At 41.5% G+C, this 20,354-nt stretch overlaps 1 protein-coding gene across 1 annotated transcript in view; it reads right to left on the bottom strand.

Annotated features, from left to right (window-relative positions):
- Window positions 1–6,079: 6,079 nt before the first annotated feature.
- SPOCK1 (SPARC (osteonectin), cwcv and kazal like domains proteoglycan 1) overlaps window positions 6,080–20,354 on the bottom strand; it is a 291,867-nt gene continuing 277,592 nt past the window's right edge. The window contains exons 9-12 of the mRNA XM_068408857.1: window positions 14,729–14,950; window positions 14,063–14,125; window positions 8,603–8,740; window positions 6,080–7,584 (exon numbers count right to left, since the gene is read on the bottom strand). Coding sequence (XP_068264958.1) covers window positions 7,394–7,584; window positions 8,603–8,740; window positions 14,063–14,125; window positions 14,729–14,950 — 614 coding nt within the window. The 3' untranslated portion in view covers window positions 6,080–7,393. The remainder of the gene's footprint in view (window positions 7,585–8,602; window positions 8,741–14,062; window positions 14,126–14,728; window positions 14,951–20,354) is intronic.

The raw sequence follows: 20,354 nt of genomic DNA, 5'->3' as shown, positions 1-20,354 counted from the left end.
TGCACACAGGGGACAGGACCAACCCAGCTCGAGGCAGGAACCCGCCTCCACCATTTGTGGGTTGTGATGGGCTGATCCTGAACTGCTCGAGTCACTGGGGATCTTCCACCAAAGAAAAGCAGGCTCCGGCCCAAAAGCAGCCGATAGGACTGCTCTGGCCAGGCTCGGTGGGTCTGACCCTCTCATTCACAGCTTACCTAAATCTATTTGTTTCACCATATTTTTTTTCTTTTTCCAAGACTGCACAAAGCCTGCTCTTCACGCTGCCTCCCCCACCTCTTCTGAAAAAAATGATGGTCTACTTTCAAAGATGGGAGTGCTCAGAAAGTCAAAAGCTTATTAATAGCTCTCGGCCTCTTTTTTAATCTATTCAAAAAGCTGCACAGTGTGCAAAGCTGTTGTGACATGATTTTTCTTTTTAATATCTCACCCTTTGACTGTCAGTATTTAAGGAAAAATGGAACTAATCATCAGTGAAGGGTGTAATTCTGCTGTTTTATAGCGGGTGTGGATCTCAGAAAATTTTGTGAGAGAGAAAAGTAAAAGACTGTGTCTCTGTGTGTGTGTGTGCAAGTGTATGTGTGCATCTCAGTGGAGGTTTCACAGAACAAACCAAGAACATTATACTTATTAGCAAAATAGTATCAGTAAGATAAAGAAAATATTTATATATTGGAAAACAGGGGTGTCTTCATTTAGCCTGCACCCGGGGCTAAACAATGGCAGTTTTTCTCTCACCCAATGTCGCTTCCCCAAATGAGGAAGGGAATTGGGAAAAAGAGAGGGAGACTCGTAGGATGAACCAGATTTAATGAAATGAAAATAAAACAATATAAATGACAACACAAAATAGACAAAAGTATACTCATCCACAGATCACTGGCAGGGTGCTCCAGGAATCACAGCAAGGAAGAGGGAGGAGAGGCAAGGAGAGCAAACCCTCTCTTTTATAGTGAGCTTGATGTCAATGCTATGGAATACACTTGTGGGCCAGCCTGGGGCAGCTGCCCTGGCTTTAACTTCTAAGGGCCTTGATCACCATGGCTGGCTACAAACTGAAACAAAGCCCCAGTGAAACCAGCACAAGGGGGAAAAAAAATAGGCTATTTCTTTGTAATAACCTTGTAACTTTGTCACATGTGCCCCTTTCCATGCAGAGGTACCAGCCCCCCTCGGTGCGGTGCTGCCTGGTCTGGCAGATTTTACTGAGGATGCAAAGTACAGTGTTCGGGTGAGGATGGACTCCACTGTCCTCCAGGTAAGAGCCATCCCTGCTGATTGTTTTATCTAAAGCCCGGACTGACCTTTTCCCATTGCTGGAGGAACATTTCAGCAGTGGACACTCTTCAGTATCACTCCCTGTTAGGGAGTTCATGAAAAGTAGTCCAAGATCCTCGTCCAAAAAGGAGGACAAAATCAGAAAAGCTAAATATAAATCACCGCAGCTTATCAGGACATGACAGGTGGGACATAATAATCTACTATGAGTATTTTAATGTATGAAACCAAAGTACTAATTCACAGCATTTAGCCCAGTACAAGTTGTTACAGAAGATATTAGCACAGTATGGGTGATAAAACACCAGCTCAACCTCATATGAGGCATGGAAGGAATTCCCAGAAATGGATATCCCAAAACAGGAGAGACTAAAGACAGCAGTGACCGAGGCTGGTAACGGGAGGGACCTGACAGTTTTCTGTACAGCAGCTCCTCAGGGATGGCAGCGATGTGGCCAGCCGGGCTGACTGGGGCTTCAGTCCCCGTGCACATTGTGAGCTCTGCCTCCCTCCCTCCCCCAAAATACTCGGGCACTTTTTGCCTTGATCAACACTTCTTAGGGCAGCTGATCATAACAGTATGTATATATATATATATATATATACACACACACACACATACATATATACATACTATGTATATCTAGATACACACATATATTATGATCATATATATATACACATATACACATTAGTATATGCAAAAGAGAAGTGTGTGTGCGTAGCTACGGATGTGTAATACAAAGCAAAGCTTGCAAGACTCCTCCAATTTTGAATCTAAAAGGGATATAAAGCAAGCTCCAATCATTAACCCTTCCAGACAACTAAAAATCTCATTTGCAACTCACAGACTCTCAAGCTTCGGAGTTGGTTCGCTTGCCTCCCAGCCCTCAGTGCCACAGTGTGTGACATCTGGCACAGCTGGAAGACATAAACATGAAAGATCAAACAAGTCAAAGAGTCTCAGGGTGGTTTTGGAAAGGGAAAACCCATTTGTTCTCAGACAAACATAAAGCAACATACTGGAAGTAATGGGCAGTACCCACAGTAAAAATAAACTAAGGAATGCAGTCAATGTAACAGAAATTTAAGGCAGGTTCTGACCCCAGATGACACAACTCAGCCAATGGTGTACGGACAGACAGGTTATAAATGTGTTACTTGATGAGATGATAATTGCACAAATGTTTGAAAATACGTTTCGTGCTTTCATGTGGTACTTTAATATTGCACATACAGAGGAAAGGTGATGAAATAACATTTTAAACTCTGCAATTAGCACTGTAATAATGTTGGCTGTTTAAATAATTTAAAAATATTAAAAGGGAGCTCTAATTTAATAATAGAGACACAAAAGCAGGTATTTCTACGTGAGGATGTGTTCTCCCCAATTATATGCAATATAATTTTGTCTTCATCTGTACTGTATAATGGCTTTATGTATGAGATAATGGCCACTGTGGAATGTGGCTGTGTTTGTAGAATTGCCCTGGTTACCTTCAGAAGAGACAGAAAAACACCACAACTTGCAGACTGGGGAGGAAATAAAAATGAAAGCTTCCCCCGCCCTGTCCCTGTTAGTTCCTTAAAAATCAATTTTAATGTAATTTGAAAAGTTCTGCTTTTGGGACAGTTATTACTTCCAGTTTGGTTTCATTTCTGCTTTTAAAATATATCTTTCTAGAGACCTTACATTAACTTCACAGATTACAGCTGACATTGAACAGAGAGTATAAGGTATAAACCAAACATAAAAGACCATCCATTTCCATGCATGATTAAATGCTGACTCAAGGTACTGCAGTATTTTTGATCCCCAAAGTTTAATAAAACTCAGGACAGGCAATAAGGAGTCGCAGACAAATTAAAATTTATTGAGACAGACAAAAATGCAACTATTTCAGACTACAGTTAAGCATTTACAGTTAACCAAAGATAGCAAAATGCTCACATTCCACTTAACTCCGTATGGAAAAAGCATTCAGAATTTACTGTGCACTTCTACTTACTATGATAGTCTACATCCATGTACAGTAGGGACATCAAACTGAAGCACGTAATAGTTGGATCTCTCCTTACAGATCTACGCATTTAACAGTAACGGACATCAACAGCATTGAGAAAAGTATAAAAAAGACCAAAACCCACCTACTGTAGAAAGGGCTTTTTGATGTATAGTAACTGTACAAAGCAGTCTATGGATTAAAGGAACTTGAATGGCATACAGGGGGGACTGCAGGAAAAGCCAACAAACGTAGGAAGCTAAGCTTGAGCGATCTGGTGGTCTGTATCAAGTGGTGACCTTAGATCTGTCATTTGCTGCTTGAGGGGAAAAAATGCTACAAAACTTCTAATATCAAAATATTCCCATGCCAGAAATGTACACCGAGACTAACAGACTAGGCTGGAGAGGCAAAGAGAAGCATCCACTAACAAACAGTGTTGTTTTAAATATAAACTTTACATTTTTCAATATAAACTGTAGAATAAATATTAAATAAACACGTCAAATGGTTTAAAATAATAGTAGAAGAGCTTAAAAAAAAGAGGCAAAGAAAAGGACAAGGATTCTTTGTGTTCAGAGCAAAGGCCAGTAATGACCCAAAAAACCCAACTGTGCTGAAATCTGAACTCAAGGAGATTTTGATTTAACCACAGTAGTTAAAAGGACACCTTGAAACATAAAGCAATGCCTAACAGTATTTCATAGTGTCTAACATGAAAAGAAAATGAGATTAAAAATTGGTTTGTGGCTCTGAAAGAATGGGACAACTCTGATTCCATTTTTTTCACAACGAGAAAATGTTTGGAAGGTCCATGACTCGATGCAGATGGGAACTCCTGCTTTAAAATAAAAAAAAAGAAAAGAAAACGAAGAGAATTAAATTAAGCTGGAAGCAAATTAAATCCTTTACAAAGCATGAAGAATGGAAAAGGCTTGATCTGGAAGAACACTGGTTCTTGATAGAATTGCTGGTTTCTTTTAAAGAAATAAAACATTTTCTTAATGCATCTTGCCAAACAGACACACAGACACACACGTATCTGTATAACTGTGTATATACAGACACATACATATATACACACATATGTATACATAGGCTGCAGATCTCCCTACCAGAGTTTGCTCTTAAAGCCACCCATAGTCTGAGCTGCCCCTCCAAGCATGACAGCCTGTCTGCCCTGGTCCTGACCAGGCTGAGACACCTTGTGATGACACTACTCTCTTTAAACTCTCTTGTAGCCGTACTCAACTGCATGAGTCAATAACACGGCATTTTTGTGTGTGTGTGTGTTTTTCTACGCTACCACAGGTCAGCTGAACCAGCCAAGGCATCTGCCCTCTTCCCTGGCTGTGCTGGGCACGCAGCAGTTTGGTCCCCACAGCGTGTTTGAGTTGGTGGGTCTGAGAGACAGTAATTGTTTTATAGTTTAAGAGAAATTATAAAACCTGCCAGCCCTGACTTGGAACAGTTGCCTGTGAGACATTACAGCCAGGAGAGGAGCAATGGTGCTGACAAATGGATGGTGGTGGCATGTCTGCTCATGTAAACTGGAGGATGTCCACATTCACTTATTTAACAGCTTTTGTTCAACCATCTCGTGTGTTTGCACATGAAGAGAAGGGCTGCAACCTCGGACCCTGGAGCTGGCTGCAAGGGTTTGGTTAGACAGGCTTTACCCTGGTGAGCTGCTGGGCAGGAGAAGAGATTCACTACATGGCCTTTGAAGTAATGCATAGCTCCAGGACAAGCCGTTGCAAAGGGACACAGGACTGCAGGAAAAATAGCTGTGTGTGGAGGATGAGTCCAGTCAGGGGGATAAGCATAACTCTGCTGAACCTCAGTTTTATGTCAGCGTGAAATGGTAACTCTGTGCCTTAGGCAGGTCCTGCACAGGACAGCAGAGCTAGAGCCAGAGAGTATGGGTTTGATTAATAAAATACCAGAAGGAAATCATCCACGATGTTCGAGAAGCAGGCTACTGATGGTGTTCAATTGCTTCTCACAAAATCATACAATTTAGGGAAACAGAAATGCTGATTGTGTCTGTTCCTCTTGCAGGTCAGCATCAGTTTCTGTGAAAGGTAAGTAGAAAAAGAGTGAGAGTGTGTGTGTGTGCTGTGCAGCTCATGGACAGGGATTTAAAAATAAATTTTCAAAAGATACAGGAAAACTGAAGGGATTTGAGGCAGGGTGGATTGTAGGCCTTTTGCAAATGACTGTGATGGCAGATTTTTGGGAGGATATGGGGGCATGAAATGACACACAACAAATTCCTCATGATTTTACACATCCATCTGCATTAATAACAGTTACACAGGCTTGCTTTTTGTTCTCGGGTCATTGATCTAGATAAATAGGAAATGAAAGAGGAGAAAACAACTGAGCTCCTGCAACACATGGTGTCTGAAAGGAGTTCCTCTTCTGTATTGCTCTTCTGACCATGTCTGAAAGCAGAGGTCCTGCAGGCCAGGCTCTGCAGTGGGCATTGCCTTTGGAGAGGGCTGAGCACCACAGCCCTTGGGCCCAGCACCACAGCCCTTGGGCCAGCGGCCCTGGCAAAGTGACTTCTGCCAACCAGCATGGTATTTCCTGCTTTTAAGTCAATATGTGACCAGCGTGTTTTGACTCCATATTGTCTCCACCTCTGTATCCAACACTAACTCAGAGGAAAAAAAAAAATTCAATCTAATTAGTTTGGTGTGTAATAAACACATTTTTCATTCTGCAAAATAACTCACAGGCAAATCACAGGCACTGCTAAAAATATCTGCCTCCTAATGCAAGAGTGGGGTTAAGGTACCTCTTACTGTGTCTGAAAACAGCAAAAATAACAAAAACTCACCACAGTACATTCCTGCATCAGAGAACTGCAGTGGGAAAGGACACAGCAAATAATTTAATGTCAATATGCCCTGATACCATTGACGAGCTATAAATATACGGGAGATGCTGAGGGAATTACAGATTGTATTTTAATACTATTCTCTTTTACGTGTGTGTATTACAAGTGTGCAGCTTGTCACACCGAGCAAAGGGGTTATGCCTTTGAAACATGACCACGTAAAGTTGCTTTTTAAACAGGCCAAATAAATATTAACTAGTTAAATTAAAGAAACGACAGCTTATTACTTTTGATGGTTAGTGTCTCTGACAGCTTTATAACTTTGGAATGAGGGATTGCTAAGAGTAAATGAAGAACAGGCAGATCCGTAGCGTGTGAGCACGAAGCAGAGGCTGCCTGCGCGGTGTTAGTGCAACTCTTAGTGCAGATGAGTTCAGACAGAAGCTGAGGAACCGCTACCGAGGTGGTTATGATGCTACAAATTCAGAAAACACTCTTTCCTTAAGCACTTTGAAAGGCAGACGGACTCTGTTCCCTGCCTGTAGGCCTTGGTCCATGATAGCTGCAGGTTCTCAGCATCTCTGAAGATCAAGGCCACGTTCCTTAACCAAATAAACAGTGTCAGTGAGCTGACCTACACTCTGGTGGGAGCTCTGCCTTCAGCGTGGGCTGGACTAAGCCTGTTGCACTCATTCTCAGAGAAGGGAAGGAAGAAAAAATCCCGCCAGTGGGTTTCTTTCTGGATTAAACCCCTGGTGCTGGGCAGCCAGAAGTCACTATCCAAACAGACTTACTCTTTACTGGAATGTAATAAGTATGGACTAGAAAATGAGGCACCTACTTTTGCTTCTTCATGAAGGAAAAATAACTTTCTGATATGATCCAGGTAACAATTTATGACACAATTTCTCTAACATGAGAAGGGCTCCTAAGCCTTGTACTGGTTTGTTGAGCCCCTTCTGCGATTCTTCTTTCACAGGATATATTCCATAAGCTGTGCAAGTGAGGATTAAGACATGAAATGTTTTTGAAACAAAACTCATTGCCCCTGTGGATAGAACAAAAATCCCCCAAACCAACTGAACAAAAGCTGTATTCCAAACAGTCCTTGCTGGGAAAAAAAAGTTGTCTTCCAAACTAAATAGCCTATACAAAATTAAACTCAGTAGAGAGGGAATATTTGTGCCAGGTACTCTCAGATACAATTGCAGAGATATGATGTGACTTGCAATATTGTGCAAAACATGAGTCCTCATTATGATGGGCACTACCATATATAACCAATTTCATCATCCTTATCATCATCTTCATCTTCATCATCTTCATTAGCTGCTCTTACATGAATCTTCAGTTTCCCTTCTTTGTCTTTTTTTGCTGCTTCAGGTTCCTCTTCCAAATCATCCAACAATACAACAGATCCACCACTGCCAAAATCCCCTGAGGTTTCTTGCTCTTCTTCTGAAACAGGTGAGCAGGAAAGGTCATTCCCTCACATGACACCAAATCCCTCGTTCATCATTACCCTTGTCATCCAGGCCACTGTCATTTGTAATGTTACTTTTTAAATTAGTTGGTTCAGCTATTCATGAAACCTCTAAATTTCAATTTGCATCCTGAACTGGGAGAAATATATATCAATTTACTCCAAAAGATTTACTTGCATAAAGAACTATGCATTGCCCTCCTCCTAGAGACTAGACTGATTTCAAGGAGAGTACTGACTCAGTTCACATGCATGCCAGAAAATCATTACTCGCTGGTAAATATTTTTATCCCATCAGAACTCTGTAAACCAGACTAAAAATATTCCACAAATTGATTTCATTTCAGTGCATAAACCACACTCTGCGAATATAGCTATTGAGGCTAATATCTGTGATGTGATTCTAGGCATCTCAGACCTTCTAGGTCTCTGCTTTTTCGGTTCCTTCTCAAAGAAAGCTGCATCCACAACCATCACTGAAGCACTCTGAAGGAATACAGCTGAAATCTCGTTTGCCTGGGTATAACAGCTAATTGATGATTTCACATAATATTGTCCTGTCAGCAATTTTATTTGGCTTGGTTGTTAATTTATAAAATTTTACACATTTAGGCCTTCTTTTGTCTGGAAAGACATTATTCATGATGTCCCAGTAAATGTGTGTTCCAGAGTATACAGAACAATATATCTAATAACCATGCACAGCAATCCCATAGCCTTCATTTTGATATCAATTACTACATTCTCCAGGCTGGTAGCAAAAATATCTTCTTATCAGTGGTTATTGCCTGTTAACTTCTGCTGCACCCCCCAGTCCAAAGGACCAATATGTATATAAGGGCCCCATTTTTAGTCTGAATAAGAAAATACAGGAGCATTTTCAACACTGGTAGTCATGTTTCCCTGTTGTCACTTTTGTTATCGTACAGCAATGGCAGGGCTTACAAGAGGGTTAATTCCTTTGTCGTCTGAGGAAAGCACATCATTACTCACCACAGCTAACTGTCCCTTGCTTTCTTGAGCCAGCTATCTCATTCCCGTACTTATCAACACACCAGCACTGCCCTGTGCTGCCATGGCACTGAGTGGCTTTGTAATAACCTTCTTCATTGCACCGTGGGATGAAAGCACCTGAATAAAATATAAGGTATCATCAGTAATGCAAGCCTCTGCAGGAGCAAGCAGGCATATAGGCTATTATGAACTTGTCACTTATTTACATGAAGATCTTTACAACGTTGGCAAGAAAATACATGTGATTATCTGGTGCTTAAAAGGAGCAGAAATTATATATGATTAACTATTTTCAGTCACCTTGGTCACTGCACAGTGCATAAATGTTTGTGCACGTACAGCACATGGAGGGTGATGGCATGCGGTACTAGAGATAGGTTCAGTCTGTCCCTCAGTGATTAATATTCCCACAAAGCCCCTTTCAGATTTAGCTCCTGGTTTTAAACTTTTCTTCCCAACTAGATTATTACCCCAACTTCATTAATTCTGCATTTCCCTTCCATTTGCACTCCTTCAATGTTTATTGCATAAGTCTTTCCACAACACTGTAATTATCCCTGGAAGGTATCTGCCATCTGCTTGCTATTCATACTCATCTCAAGCACAACTTCTGACTTACTGAGAGTCCCCATGGATGAAAGGAAAAGTAATGCATAAGCTTTGCAGAGGGGACAACAGGATCTGAAGTCAATAAGTCTTTGGATTTGAAGCCCAAATTTGTCTCACAATATAACCAATATAGTTCAGCCTTGTAGGGTGTGGTTCATTCTGGCTTCTGCAGACAGAGAAGCTCTCGGGAGAAACCTGTTTTATTGTTCTCACCATTTTCAGCAGATACAGCAATATGAAAAGCCCTCTTGTCCTTCGAGATGACTTAGCTTTATTCCCAGGGGAGGTCAGTACAATCATTTTCCCTTCTTTGCCAATTGCTTCAATTTGAAACGTGGCAGAAACCCACCCTTGCCCCCAAATTTCTTCTCTCAAATGATTTTTGAGAAAGTATTTTTCTCCATTGTCAAAGCTACCAGTGATTTACTGGTCACACAGTAAGTTTTTTAACTAGTTCCACGTGAATAGCATCTCTCCAGACAGTTCATGTGTCATAGGGGCTATTTCCACTACATTTCTCTCAGAAAAAAATGAATGAGAAGGCGCTGCCCAAATGTCATGAAATTTCCTATATAAAAGACATAAAAGTGGAAGTCAGTCATTCTCATGCACACACAGACACACATCTACATAAAGCGGATCCTTGAATTTCCAAACTCATCGCATTGCAGATCTTGTCTAACATTTGAGTGCTGCTAATGTAGGTCTGGAAGATGAGAACAGAAACTTTTGAACATCTGCAGAAATCTTTGTATAGCGGATCAGTTTTGGAGACCACTTCACATCCATTAGTGAGAGTATTTTAAAAAAACTTCAAAGCATCATCTTATAGCAGGTTTGCCTATAGGTACCACCACTATGTTAATGGACAAATGTAAGCATAACAATGACTACCAAAGACTCGTTTTCACTATTTATAAAAAAATGGTTCTAATAACCGTATATATGTATTCGCCTTTGCAGGTATTTGTAAGTTAATGCTTACTGTTCAATCCTTTATTTCAGTATTGATTGGGAAAGTTTTTTTCATATTTATGCTCGTGTTCTCTCTCTGCTAAGCTCTCCAGGTGTTTATCAGGCTATATACAACCTTGGGAAAAGTGCCCAGGTGCTGATTTTGAGCTGGTGTAAATCAGCATAGCTGCACCCGTGTCACTGGGGCTCCCCTGTTGTATCAGATGAGCATCTGGCTCCAGGGAAGAGTCAAAGGGGGAACCTCAGTGGCATTACGGGGTGAGCAGAGAATGGCCTCTGCATTTGAAACTTCTCATGCTTTCTCTCTCCCTTGGGCAATGCAACCTTTCCCTTCTTTGAAACAGGCCTTTTTTTTGCATAGTTTCACTGTGTTTCTTGTAAGGTATTAAAGTGTTCCACACTGCCTGTAAAAGCCATAGATTTAAAAATAAATTATGGCCCAGGCTCACTGCCAACATAACTGTGTGTGCAAAGGATTCACGCTTTGGGTCACAGTGAAGAGTAGAAGGTACTTTTCCTTCTGCATGGGAAATTTGTGCCAATTTGTATGTAGCACTGGCGCTTTAACTATTTAGCTACGCATACTAATGTCGCAGTATTTGCCAACCACCAGAGGGAAGAGTACAACACGTCCTCTCCAACGTGTCAGGTGCAGGTGATAATTTGGTGAGGACAGAGAGGCACTGGGAGCAAGCGTTGCACAGTGTGATGATTCGTCCTGTAAATCCTACACAGATCAGTCCCAATGTTCATCAGAAATAAGCTCTGGCTACAAGCTCTGCTATTCTGGAGCATGGCATCCAGACAGCCTGTTTAGTGGGAACATTTCACCCTATCATCTGGTTTGGCGTCAGAGAACGTTCACAGGGTTTGGAGGGAGAAAGGAGCTCACATTTCCTCTCCAGAGGTTCTTGCTCAGACGGAGCTTCCCCACAAGCGTGGAGAGGACCGCTGGTGGGGCAGCTTTACTACTGAGCACTACAAAATGTTAGTCACTCCCCACTGAACTGCCTCAGGCTAGTGAATCCTGCTTCCCCCAGCTCTCTTTGCCCCATGGAGTATTTAATTATTCCATGCAAACTTGAACAGCACTGTTGCATCTACATCCTTTTTACGGATCCAGACCTATAGATCTTTTATTTTTTTTCATCATTTCCTTATCTATATAATATTGCCCTTCCTCAGAGGACATGGGGAGAATAATTATGTGCTGAAGACAGTGAAGCACACAGGTAAAAGCCTGACAGAATTAAGTGCTAACCGGCATACAGCTCCCTGTATTAGCTATTATGTGAGCTGACTTCACAGGGCTGATACAGAAGAAAATAGTGACGGGAGCAGAAATTTATTACCTTAGTGATGTGGGAGAAGCATTATCAGGCTGCACAGTTGTATGCTCTAAAAGTACCCTCTCTGCAGTTAATTGTACTCTAGATAAATCTGGTAGGAAAAGATGAATAGTGCTGTTTACTTTTTAATTCAGTCCCCTGGGATGCTAGACTCTATTTGAAAGCCTCCAAATTCAACACGTCTAATGGTAATGGCTTTGAAGTACTTTGTTGCAACTGTCATGTGTTTTGAAAAATAAATAGTGAACAAAATAGCAAAATTCATCATTTTTTATCAATGGATACAAGTTAACAGAAATCTTCTTCATGTGTACTGTCCAGACTGTAAATGTTGTGCTCTATATGTCAGGGACAGAGAAGGAAAGAGAATAATTAAAGGCTAGTTTCTCTGAAAATATTCATCTCTCTTTTCAATCTTTATTGTTGCTACAAGCATGATTTTTGTCATGTGTATGCTTTGGTTTCCATTTGCATGATTTTTCAGTCAGAGAAGAGAAAAGACAATGTTTTCTGCTGTATAAACAGCTATGAGATCAGATTAAAATCTCACAGACAGGTGCCATTATGCAGGCAGACTGTCAAGGTAGGTGAAGCAAAGAGTTCCTCTCTATATTATAATTTTCTAGCTTGTGGAACAACCTATGCCTGACACTTCTTGATTTGTTGAGCTTAGCCACTTTCATCCTTCTTTTTGTTTAATACAGTTGACTAGAAGTTATTTGTGGTAAGGGACCATTCCTACTGCTTTTACTTTGTCATTTTACTCCTGCTGTTGTGATCAGATCCCAGTGACATGTGCTACAACTGCCTGCATGTCATACTACCTGCAATATAGCCATCATTTTTCCCTGCACACCAGAACAAACCACTTATGTTCTCAACCTAGATGACATTTATTGCATACAGCAAATAACAGCAAAGCATAAAATAAATAAATACAGGATAACCAAAGCTATCTGTTAGGAACTGGGTTTCTTATTCTTTTAGGTGGCTTTGAAAATCATGACACCCATAAGACAGAGAACACCGTGACTTCCTCTGCCACAACATGCACAACATCTTAATCTTTATGTGAACTTGCTATGAAAGGATCAGAATCAGAGAATCACAGAATCAATCAGGTTGGAAAAGCCCTCTGGGATCATTGAGTCCAACCATTGCCCTGACACCACCATGTCAACTAGACCAGGGCACTAAGTGCCATGTCCAGTCTTTTCTTAAACACCTCCAGAGATGATGACTCCACCACCTCCCTGGGCAGCCAATGGAACCTGGGAAGGATGATGGAACTAAACCATAGTCCCTGTGGCCTTTGAGAACATTTACTCTTATTTTAAACCAATGAATCCAGGTTGGGATTGTTCATAAGGTACCTGACCCTTGAGTCCAAACGGCGGTGGCATCTGGGAATGGCAGCATTTGGCAAAGATCAGCTTTGCAGAAGCTCTGTTTGTAGGGTCTGCTGCATCTAAAAACATCAGACTAAAATCTGAGAGCAATCTGAGAAGCAGACTGCAATCTGAGAAGCATTTCAGCGGAGCTGACGTGCATCCCCTGTGCTGCAGCTAGTGATGCTGCAAGAACCTGACACGGCTTCCTGATGACGGGCCTGACAGTGTGGGTCTGAGGTACACCAGCCTCTCCAAGGGTGAAATGCAGGACTTTCTGTAAACAGAGACTTTAATCTGTTCTGATGTGCCCACACGATCTGCCTTTATGTACACGAATGCGCTAGGACAGAAGTTTCACCCAGATACCACCACATAAATGCTGAGCTACATAATACTGTGGGATTTTAGGGTATGGAATAAGTTACCTTATTTACTCAGTACATCAACCCGGGGTTTTAGCAATTAAATGGGAAAATGCCATATGGGGATTTATTTCACCTAATTTTAGAAATCCATCAAAGCAGTGTAAGTTATCAATCAGTTCAGGCTCCCAACAGTCAGTAAAGAGAGGGGCAGGCGTTATCACATCTTACAGCATGGAGCATCCTGCAGGGCTGCCTGAAAACAGATGATACGAATTCCTGTTTTCATATACATGGAATATACTGAAATATTTTTAAGGGTGATTAGACAGAATAGAAGGCCAAGGAATACATGCATTGCACCATAACTGGAAGAAGATATGAAGCCATTGGCTATGCACTGTGGCACCTTCAGTCACCCTTCAAAAATGGGAGGCCTGAGAATCAAGCAGCCTCAGTACTTATTCTGACCTACGAGGTGATGAAGGCAGTATTAAGCTCTGTGCAGACAACGCTTTGCATTTCTGGAGAGCTGTAAATTAGTTCTGAACCTGTTGCCACGCTGACACCTGTTCTGAATGTTGCTATCTCATTATTTGTTTAATTTCATAGTGTCAGGCCTACGCTCTGTGGTACATATTCCCGACTCAAAACATTAGTCTCTAATTGAAAAACCATTACTGCATATAAAGTTACAATAATCACAGAAGCTTTAATTAGTTGAGTAAATGAATAGCAAGTAATCGAACTTACCCAACAGACTCTTTCCTCTGCTTAGCTTCTGAATTCTATTCATTTCATTCTGGCAAGGAAGACCTAAAATATAACGTATGAGAATCAGTTTCCAGATGGTACGGGACAGACTCTGTAATGACTGCCTTCACTGCTGACATGAAATGTAGACTACTGTACACCTGGGAACGAAAGCAGCCCATATGCTGGTACTGTACTGCAAAACAAATTTATGTCATTAGCTCTACTAATTAAAAAAAAAAAAAGCAACACACTGTAGTTGAGAATAGTGTTTGGGGGCCATTGTCATTGTTAAACTGTTTTTCCTCTCTTTTCACCAAACTGACATAAAGCCAGCTCTCTAATTTATGATTTGCTAATTGACTAGTTTCTGCGTTAATAAAAGAGTAAGTTCTTGAGCTTTCTATCAGCAACAGAGCTTATTTCTAGACTGTGTGCACTGGCACTTATTACTTCTTTGTTTTAATGATCAAGGGATATTAACACAGCTCATCAGTGACACTAAACATTGTTACACAATGCCCTTTCACACCAGTGCTGGCGAAAAGAGCTTTTTAACGCAGCTTACTGCCAATTACCAAACTACCTCTACAAGCAGATCAATCAAATCTGAAACACAGGGAGACCCAAACAACTTCTCCTTGTACTGCAAATTGCACTGCTCACCGCCCGGCTTCTGGAAGCAGTAGCACCACTCGTTGTTGGAAAGCTTTCCGTCTTTGAAGGAGTCGCAAGAGTTGAAGAGAGGCTTGACGCATGGCTCGTACTTATCCAGATAAATGGCACTGATCTCCGAGGGATCCAGCAGCAGGTCGTAGTTCATGTCAAGTTTGTTGAACATCCAGCCTAAGGAATCCTTACAGATTGGTAGTATGCTGGTGTCAAATCCTGTAAGAAGACAGGCAAATATCCCCAAGTGAAGCCCAGCATGCTCACTGCACAGGAATCATCGTGAAGCTGAAGCCTTTCTCATTTTTTTTGGCTGGACTCTGAACATTAACCTGACTTGCCCAAAGCAGAACAAAATTCTAAGACTGAACTGATAATGTAAAGCTTAAGACTCAAGCATGGCTACAGACTGGAGCACTACTCACACTCTTTAGAAGCTCTGGGGTGGGAAGAGCTGATTCATAGATGATTAGTGTAATTCAAATTTATTTCTACTAAAAAAATTCTCACATTTTTTTTTCCCATCCTCAGTGCAAGTGAGTTGGCCTGAGTTCCAAGAAACTGAAGTGTGATGAGAAAAGGCTGCATCCACTGTATTTTCAAACTAGAGCCTGCATGCAATTTAAATCCTGTTTCCCAGAGTTTCCCAGACCCGTTTCTAGTTCCCTGATCAAATTCTTTCCTACTGTGCTCTCACCTTCCACCTCTCATCCCAGCTTTTCACTCTTCAAAGCCCTGCCTCATGTGCTGGACAACAAAATGCTTTGATCTGGACTGTGAGCTGTCTGGGGGAGGCAGGAGGAGAGAAGGGACAAAGGGTCTCTTTTGCTTGCCCCACTCTGAAGAATGGCACAGCTTCAGCTGGGAGCTCCAGAGAGCTGCACATGGTCTTGTACACCACACCAGCGCTGCTCCTTCTTGCGGCCTCCAGGATTGTGCAGCAAAACAGGACTGTGCTGTTCCAGCGCTTTGGAAACCACCATCAACATTCATTTTAATAGCCCAAATCCCTAAAAGACTGCAGCAGCAGTGGTATCGCAGAAAGACCAAGTCATGCATATAGCTACCCACAATGTATATGAAACGCACGTTTCATTATTCTGCAACCTCCATAAGAACAGTGGCATTGCCTTCTTTCACAAACAAGATGGGGCATTATAAATCCTTACTGTCACTGTATTTTCCAACGCTTGGTACAAACACGGACTAATTTCCAAATTATCTCTGATGCAAGGAAGTGTATTTGTAATGTGGAGCTAATAAATCTGAAGATAATGATATTGGTTTCAACAAGGACTCAGAAACATGCGTACATTGGCTGGGGACCTTACAGGCACAGGGAGCACCTGAACCACATACCCTGGGCACTGCACACTCACACTGCGCCAGCTGTGTGTGATAACCTGCCTGTGCGCTATTCATTCTGCTGTGGGCCACATCCAGAAGCCTGATGGGCTTTCTCCTTTTCCTGCATCTTTCATTGAAAGAGTTCAGGCTCGGCCTTATTTCAGGATGCTGCTTTGTTAAAGTGAAACCTAAGATGTTGCTGGGATCACGCTGACAGTTTGTCCAAGCTCTGCAGCCTACTGGCTATTTTAAGGATTAATCCAAAGGAGGGCAGTGCTTTATGCTGGAAGCTGTGCTTTCTGTACGCAGCTGCAGCTGAAGGTTGTCAGTGACATGGAGGAACAATCAGAAGGGGTAACTAATGGGAAGGTTTACGTCATTCATAATACATGTTTCTCTAAGAAACGAAGAAGGTAACGCTATTTCCTCAGGGCTAGAGGCAGTTCAGGCAGGGAGGAGAGAGATCATGCTGAACATTTCAACATATTTTTGTGCTGTTATCTCCTCTAACATTATCTAATCCAGTTTGAGCACAGTGAAAAAAGCCACGTGAACAGATGCAGGGAGGAAGCCTGCTTGCCTTGCTGAAGCAATTAGGACGGTTGACTTCAACTATTTTACTCATCTGAAGAAGGAAAGCAGGATTTGGTCACTGTGCAATCTCTTGTCGAGTGAAAGGATTTAAGAATCCTTGACTTTGCCTTTACAAAGCACCGAGGAGCAGGGCACGCAGCCCTACCTTGTGCGGGTGTACGCTGTGCCTGATTCCCCACCACGGGGTAGGCTAAAAGCAGCCAAACAGGCAGGGGTGGATCACTCGATTGCACGGTGGAGTGGGGATTGGTACATGCTTCAGCTATCCCAGTTTAACAGTTTCCAGGGGGAAAACAGCTGGATTCCCTTGGCTGCTGTTTTCCTGCACAGATGTCCTCTCTGGTGATGGTCTTTACACCCTGTCGTGGCACTTAGTGCTGCTAAGGTGAGTAACTACAAGGTCTGTTGTACACCCAGTTGTATAGGGTACGCATTGCTCAGCTCTGTGGGTCTCTGAAGGTCACCTCCTAACTGGCAAGGATCAACACTGGGAGGAGGAGATTCTGGCATGAACTTGTCCCTGAAAGTGTCTGTGGATTATTTCTCAGTCTTGTTTTCCTCCCTGCTGGGAAGTCTTTATCTGTGTGTACAACATGCATTCAGGGATCCAACAGCAGCCCTCAGCACTGATCTGTCTGAGCAGATCACAAGATAGTGACTGATGTGAATACGAAGCCACTCTGTGACATACCGTCAGGGCTTAGATGTAAGATACAATCATGAAAGGTCACTTACAAAGATAGTTAATTACATTAGTTGAAGAGTTTTTGATTGTAATTTCTAATAAAACAGGGAGCTTTCAGTGTTGTGGCCAGAGTTCCAGATTAGGTTTATTAAGAGGCTGTATTATTAAGCAGTGCTGCATTATTAGACAGTGTGGTCTGGAAGTCTTTAAATATTACAGTGGTAGGTGCAGCTTAGCTAGATGGTTATTATGAATGAAAAGGTTAATTCTTAAATTGCTCCTCAGTATGTGGTTGAAGATGAATAGCTGTATCTACCTCCACTTCACATGGTCCCCTGATAAAAGCTATTGTCCATAAATCACCCTTTTGCAACACTGCATCTGCAGTCCAAAACCAGCAATCCTGGATGCTCTTGGCACCCAGCAATTGGAATGAAAGCAAAGAGTGCCCTGAGTGTGCAACACGGACTCTGACTCAGTGTGCAATCAGGGCACCTGATGGAAAATGGTTCTTGGAGCTCACCTGCCTTCACTGGGAGGTCACTGTGCTCCCATCAACTTGGTGAGGACAAGCGATGTTGAATGAATTAACTCCTTTTTGGAGCCTTTTGATATACTTGCTTATAAATACGATGCAATATGTTGGATGAAATAAACCACACACTGTAATTCTGTAATGAATTAAGTGCTTGGTTAACAGGCTTGACTTCTAGCACAACAGGCCTGGCATAACAGTAACCTCAGCGAGAACTTTTCTGCATCTTTCTGTGCATCAGCTCAGCCCTGCAGTGTCTATGGTGAGAAGGAAGAGAACGGTGCAGGCTCTGTGTCCCTTCTGCTCTTGGCTCCTTGGCAGAGGCTGCCAACACAGATACCCATTAACGTCAGTGGTGGTGGTGGCTGCTCTCATTTGGAACCTGCTCACAAGGACCTGGATTGAGACCATCATGTTTCTCATTCCAACTGACAGCTGTTCAGCCTCCTAACAACTTTCATTCACTACAGATCTGGAAGGAAATCAAACTGGTGACCTACATGCGAAAGTCTCATATCCCATTAATACCTAAAATGCTCCACCTCCTCTGAATTAAAATGGAATTAAATTTAAAAAAGTCTTTAAGTGAAAATCCTAATTAAAAATAAACACACCTTCTGGCATATAAAATTATTTTCCCCCTTCAAGACTTGACTTACATGACAGTTTTATTTTATTAAAGTACACTACAATTAAATTAACAAGGGAATAATTAACCTAATTTCCCCCATCACTTAAAGAAGGAGGATAAGAAATGTTCCCCAGAAAAAAATCCTTTTTACAGCATAGATCTCTAGTAAAAGAAAAACAACTCCCACTCCAACCAAAGAGACTATCTAGACACAATATGGGAATGTTATGAATTATCAACAGGCTCAGGAGCAATTTGAATCTGATCTTACTACCTAATTACTTTTATTATTTCCTTATATCAAAGCACGTCCCTGAGTTGCTTATATTGTTTATTGAGGAGATTTCAATTGTACAAAGTCTGCAGAAGACAAAGTTCCTGGCCTGTGGTGCTTTGCTGGGATCTGGCAGGCAGCTCATTGAATGAAGGTTTGAGATTTCAAACACAGTGACTTGCCCTCATTCCTTTCCTTTCAAGAGAGTTAAAAAAAAAAGTACATGTATTTTTTTTTTTCACCTGGGGGTGAATTTAATACACTCAAAAAGCTTATTTACACTCACAGTAGCATCTTGAAAATTTAATGTAGCATAGAGAATTCTCTGCTGGAACACCTTCTCTAGACAGCTGATGCGTCCGGGGCATCTTAGTCATTGCATCCCACCATCTGTTCCTTTTCCTGCCACAGGGGCATGCCCAAACTGGATTATTTTGAGGATATGTATGCCTTTTAAGACTACAGGCATAACGAAACCAGTTCAGTTTAATGAAGTGATCAGCCTGGTGAGGAGGGCAACACATGCAGAGCAATAAAAAAAGGGCAATGTATACATCAGAGCGTATTTCCAGAGCCACGTGTGTCCTGTTTGCCAGGATTCACACAATTTGTTTTCTTCAGCTTGGGTATGTGAATTTCGCTTTGAATTCTGAGCCCTGTTTAAGATGTCTCTCATTTTTACAAATGTTTCAAGTTGGAGGAAGCCAAATACTGCTGTCCTTACTCTATGTGTATTTTCAGTGCTACCAGAGAGAACTGGAGCTGCAGAGTTTGGCACATGCAGATTAATTCATGAATACTGTTGCAAACTCTTAAAAAGAAAAACAAGTCTGAGTTTTGTGGCATTGAGGCATTCAAAAATGATTTAGGAATCTTAATTCATAAAGTTTCCTTTTTTTTTTTTTTTTAACTGACATTAAGAAAATAAGAAAATGTGCCAAACTAAGTCAACAATCTAAAAATGAACATTGTTGAGATCAAGTGTTTAAGATCTTCAAGGCAGCATTTCATATAAAAGCTGCCAGGAATCAAACTAAACTAAAAAGAGATAACAGCTCCTCTGTGGATCGGAGCAAACACTGCAGAATTATCAGGGATGTTTTTCTCACTGAAATTGCTTCAGGAAAAAAAAAAGACCCAACATCTTTAGGAATAAATTTGGTCTTTTGCCTTTGGTAAGCTCCTCATGAGCAGCTCACAGGACATCTGCATGACAAATATCCTTTTGACAATCTGATGAAATGAGGTTTCATACGGTTCTGGACCCAAAGGACTCCAGACAAAGTTTTAAGTCTCTGGCGTTTTCTGTCATGGGGTCTGAAACGAATTCACATCTTGAAATCATGATTATGATTATGATGGTATTATCATGCAGAGGAAGCTGAACCATAACGCAAAAAGACAACTGGATGTACAGCTAATAATATTTTTTGGAGTACCGTTTAAGAAGTGAGTTGGACATACGGTTTTAAAGATTCTGACTTTGCTGTAAACACTACTGAAAGTAAGGGACATATGAAAAAGTTTACATAGAACAACATGGTTTGTTTCACCACA

This window comes from Nyctibius grandis, chromosome 10, assembly GCF_013368605.1.
Source record: "Nyctibius grandis isolate bNycGra1 chromosome 10, bNycGra1.pri, whole genome shotgun sequence".
NCBI lineage: Eukaryota > Metazoa > Chordata > Aves > Nyctibiiformes > Nyctibiidae > Nyctibius > Nyctibius grandis.
Note: the sequence above shows the minus strand (reverse complement) of the source record. Positions and strands in the feature narration are given on the sequence as shown.